General features: G+C 41.7%; 2 protein-coding genes across 2 annotated transcripts; one reads left to right on the top strand and one right to left on the bottom strand.

The window, feature by feature from the left end:
• Positions 1–132: 132 nt before the first annotated feature.
• Positions 133–1,542, bottom strand: AK88_02845 (uncharacterized protein; the record flags this gene model as incomplete). The annotated part of the gene is made up of 1 exon (XM_012480468.1): positions 133–1,542. One exon carries the CDS (start codon positions 1,540–1,542, stop codon positions 133–135), a length of 1,410 nt encoding a protein of 469 aa, XP_012335891.1.
• A 1,626-nt stretch (positions 1,543–3,168) lies between these two features.
• On the top strand, positions 3,169–4,277 carry AK88_02844 (40S ribosomal protein S9; the record flags this gene model as incomplete). Its single annotated transcript, XM_012480467.1, has 3 exons — positions 3,169–3,231; positions 3,547–3,614; positions 3,839–4,277. The coding sequence occupies 3 exons, from the start codon at positions 3,169–3,171 to the stop codon at positions 4,275–4,277; spliced, it is 570 nt and encodes a 189-aa protein (XP_012335890.1).
• Between the last annotated feature and the right edge of the window lie 893 nt (positions 4,278–5,170).

The raw sequence follows: 5,170 nt of genomic DNA, 5'->3' as shown, positions 1-5,170 counted from the left end.
AAAAAAAAGATTTTCACAAATAAGACATGAGTGAAAAAAAAAATACAAAAAAATTAAAGTAATGCTCACAATGGGAAGTTATATAAATGGACTGCGTTTCTTTTGCAATCCACTTTACAACCACTTCTGTCATCAAATGTACGTGAAGTCCTCTTCTTCCTCATCCGAAATATCACACTCTGTAGAAATGGAAAACATTTTATCGTCATACCTGTTTTCCTCGCGAGTGTCTAAGTCCACTTTTCGCTTCAACGAAGAATTCATTAACGAAGTTTCCAACCTAATTAATTTCGATCTTACATAATTGACAAAAAAATCAAAGGCGACTCTTCCGTAGGAGTAGGTCTGTTTGGCCAAATAAAGCTTCAATGGCAAAGTCGTATGATATACGTTACACCAGACGTTGTATACAAGGGGGTACCAAATAATTTCGCTACCCAATAAGTGAAGAACCCCTTGGTAAAATACATCAGTCAGAAGGTAGCCGCAAGATGTTAAACAAAAAAAAGACAATGTATTGAGAAGATAAGGATGGTCAATAAATCTGCTAACCAACAAGGTCATGCAATTGCTATTTCGATATATATGATCAAAAGTTATTTTATGTTTTTTAAAATAAATGTTTTTTAGTATCTCTTCATTATTCCTTCTGATATCATTTAAAGCATTGATTGAAATTAAAAAATTTTTTTTTTTGTCATCTACCTTTTCTGGCTTTAACATCACTGTTCCTTCCGGCACATCCACATAGACGAAGCATTTTAGGGGGTTATTTTTGTTATTCAAATAGTAATTCCACTTCACACAGTTGTTCGTCTTTCCGTTAAAGCTACTGCTCGCTCTTGCATTTTCCTCCTTTTTCTCTTTTTCCCATCCGCTTTGTATTTTCATAAGTTCGCTCGTTAAATGTATTAGCTGTCGGGTGATGTATCGCTCGATTTGGGCTGGGCCGGAGCAGCTCCCTCCCTTGCGCTTAGCCTCCACTCGTACTGCCCTTTGGCTGCCACTGCTTCGCATGCTGTGATCCATGCGGGTATACGTAGTACTGTTCACATTACTCTGTACATTATTCATCACATTACTCCCCACCCTACTGTCTGCCTTGTCGCCCCCATCGCGCGACAGGAACGTGTAGCACCTGACGGCCCTCTGCACCTCGTACGGGGGGTATAGCAGCTCGTTGAGCGTGTCGCCCAGCCCCGGTCTCCACCTTCTCTGACCCCCTATCAACATACCATGGCCATGCTCACCAGGCAGAATTTCCCCCAAAAGGCAATTTAACCAACGCTTAACATTGTGTAACCCTTTGAAATGAGAGTCATTTTCTTTCTCCTTTTTTAGAAAGAACAGCCTATGAGTGGAGTGATCCCTTATCCGATCACCATGGGATAAGTAACGCCTATTCCAACCATGATGCGCAGATGCAATCACCTTGTTGTAGTGCGCACCTCTGCGGGGTGTTACTATTTTGGATGTGTGGGTTGAAATAATGAGAAGAATTAAGGCCAGCAGGAGGGTACAACAATGGGGAAGTGTAACCATAGCAACCTTTCTTCAGTTTAGTGTAAGTTTGTTTTGTTCTCCCATTTAGGCCGTTTCATTTGGGGGCCGGGCAAGTGGACGCGCAAGTCGGTATGGCGACACATCCGCATATGTGCGCATGTGTATGGCTCTTCAAAATTTGTTGTGTTAACAAGAGGGGCTATGGAAAAGCCACGAACTAGCATACTTTCGCATGGGAAGCACTCTCCTTAATTTTGTTTAGGCTGTTTAAACACCAATTCGCAGAACGAGTTATGCATATCCCCGTGTGCTGCTTGTTTTTCAAAGGGGGGTGATCAAAAAATTTTCGCATTTTTTTTGCGAATTTTTAGGCACTTGTTTGCTCATTTTTAGGAAATTTTTTTTGTGCGTTTTACGCACTTTGTTTGTGTGTCTCTTTTTTATTTTTTTCTCCAGCTATTCCTACCCATTTGGCTTAAAAGCCTCGCAACACATTTCCCGCGCAGCGTTGCTCAAATTTGGGAAACCAAGCGTGGCGCCACCTGTAGGGTGATCAAAAGGGAGACAAAAAAAAAAGTCAAGCCCCCCAGGGCTATGCAACATGTGATTATTGCGGAGGTTTCGTTTAACTAACAAGTGGGGGAAAAAAAACAAAAAAAAAAAAAAAAAAACGGAAAATTAAACAAATGGTAGGGTCACTTGGGGATACATTCCGCAAAATGGTTATCATGCCGAAGTCTTCCTCCTTGCTGCGCTGAAGCAGTTCTCCACGGTCCAAAGGCGTTTAGGCGTGGGGCGCCCGTAGACCCCCCAGACAATGCCTTGTTAAAGCAGCGAGCGGCGGAACATATACTTAACATATCATTACATTATATATAGCCCTCGCGGTAGGCAAGGAAGCGAAACTGCCGAGTGCATACATCATTAATATATATGTAACATATGTATAATACTATGCATATGAATAGGTCAAGGGGGGAATATGCGCTGCGTCGAAGGATTACATAAAACCCGGTGACATATACGAAAAGCGCACCCCGTTTGGTTTGCCAAGGCAGCCCTCATTTTTTCCACTCGGATTTGTATGCACTACAAGGAAGAAGTTTAATTAAAGGGGGTAATTCAATTCTGGTGGATCCTCATGTATACACTTACTTTCTTGCGGCGTCGCCTTGCAAGAACCAACCATATTTTTTGTATTATGCCCCCAATACGCTGCTCATCACTTTACCCCTCTACCCACTGCGGAAGGCCCACATTACATATGCATACGTGGTACGTGCAATGGTATATAAGCGCATCATAATTTTTAAACCCCCGTCGAGCTGCGGAAAAAACAATGATGAGGATCCTAAAAAGGGGCCAATATATAGATAACATACGCGTTGCATATGTTAGTAAAATAGGTACATGAATAAAAAAAAAAAAAAAAAAAAAAAAAAAAGAGGAACACTTAGAGGTGACGGAAAAAATTATCACAAAGTTGAGAAGATATAATTTTTAAAAAATAAAATAAAAAAAAACAAAAAAAAGCAATCCTTTAAAAGCAACGAAAGAGGAATAACACCAAAATTGCAAAGCGGCAAAATTTTGCAAAGTGACAGTTGCAAGCGCTTGACTCCCATCCCTTTTGCGAACCAAAACATAAAAACATAGAAGAGGAAAATGCCGAAGAGTTACAGGAATTACTCCAAAACGGCTAGGAACCCAAAGCGTCCCTTTGAAAAGGTAAAAATAGCGCCTGCATAATTTTGGGTTATGCGCGGCCTGCCATGTATCTTGCGCGAGCATCGGGGAGTACACCCCCGAGGGGGGGACGGAGGATGTTCCCGCATTCGCAGTCGCGGATACTCCAAAAAGAGGGAGAACGCGGAACAGGAGCAGGAGATCTACGTGTCATGAAAATGTAGTTGTATTCATGGGCATTTATGTACATACTCATTTGCATACATGCGCATTTGCTTTTATATGCCTATTTGCGCGCGCTTCTTTTCACCCGAAATTGCAACTAACACCGGCACGCCCACTTCCGCACAACCACAGGAACGTTTAGATCAAGAGTTGAAGCTAATCGGTGAATATGGACTTAAGAACAAGAGAGAAATATGGAGGTAAGTTTCCCCGCTCGTGGCGCTTTTTTGGGTGCCCCTATGACACGGGAAAAAAGTGTGACAAGGGACCGACCCGACTATCAAACAGATCATGAAAAGAAGACGTTTGAATGTGCAGGGGAGTTCCCCTCGCGTGTGTTTCCCTATCTGATAGCACAGCATCACTTCCATTTGCTGTAACGTTTTTCATCCTTCTGTTTCCCCACCCCCTTTCACCCGTGCAGAGTTCAATACCTGTTAGCCAAAATCCGATCAGCTGCTAGGTACCTGTTAACCCTAGACGAAAAAAGCTCCAAGAGAATATTTCAAGGAGAGGCCCTACTAAGACGAATGGTGCGTCAAGGATTACTAGGAGAAAATGAAGAAAAGCTGGATTATGTGTTAGGGTTGACTTTACCAAAATTGTTGGAACGAAGATTGCAGACAAAGGTTTTTAAATTAGGGTTAGCCAAGTCAGTACATCATGCAAGAGTACTAATACGACAGAGACATATCCGAGTGGGCAAACAGATGGTAGATATTCCTTCGTTCTTAGTTCGTGTCGACTCTGAAAAGCACATTGATTTCTCCACAACGTCTCCCTTTGGAGGTTCCAGACCAGGAAGGGTCAAGAGAAAGACTTTGAAAAACCAAAAGGAGAAAAATGAGGAGGAAAATAACTGATCGTAATAAGGGACACCTTGTTCCATACCAGCGATCATTACGCCTGTGCCGGTGAATATGCAAGAAGGAGGAACAGCCCATTGGCAGTAACGAGAACGCACCCCTGTTTTTTTTATTTTATCCTATTATTATTATGCTAACCATATAGTGTGAACAAATTAGCAAGTGTGCATATATAGTGGACAAAAATAACCTTTTTTTTTTTTTTTTTTTTTTTTTTCCAAATGTTAAATTCCTGCTGTATCGAATTGTAAAGAAAAAATCGCAATTAACTAATGTCCCAACTGCTTTTTTTTTTTTTTTATTCTTTAAAAGATAGCGCCAAAAAACAAAAAAAAAACAACAAAAAAGAATTCCCACGGGTTGGTAAATTTCCTATGTAGGTAGTCACCCCAAATTCGTTTACCTTGCCAGCAGAAGACAAAAATGGGGCGGGGGACGTGGCAATATGGTACGTCGCTATGTATATTGGGGAAATCTCATATCGCGAAGGAGGAACAAAGTGGCTCTTGTCTGAGGGTCTGTTTTGTGTGCCTCCTGAGGTTGACCAGCCAACAGAGAAAAGGACCCTCTTCCCTCCACGCTGTTTCCCTCTGTGTAGGTCACTTTTTTCCCTTTTCGTTCCTCCAAAGGTGTGGTATACCATCTTCACCCGTTCACCGCACAACCGCTTTGCAAGTTCCGTTGCAAGGAACATTTCCACCAGCAGAGTAGAGAGCTACCTTTCACATTTTGTGAAGTTGATGGCAATACGTGGTCAATGCGTCACGCCCCTTCATTTTTGTAAATCCTTATATTTTCCGCTATCCCTTTTTTAATTTTACTTTGAGACTTCCTTTTAAACCGACCAGTTGAGCTGAACACCCATTTCCTATTTTACCATGTTGTAATTT

Source organism: Plasmodium fragile (assembly GCF_000956335.1).
Source record: "Plasmodium fragile strain nilgiri unplaced genomic scaffold supercont1.29, whole genome shotgun sequence".
NCBI classification, from domain to species: domain Eukaryota; phylum Apicomplexa; class Aconoidasida; order Haemosporida; family Plasmodiidae; genus Plasmodium; species Plasmodium fragile.
This window is presented reverse-complemented; position numbering and strand designations above follow the sequence as displayed.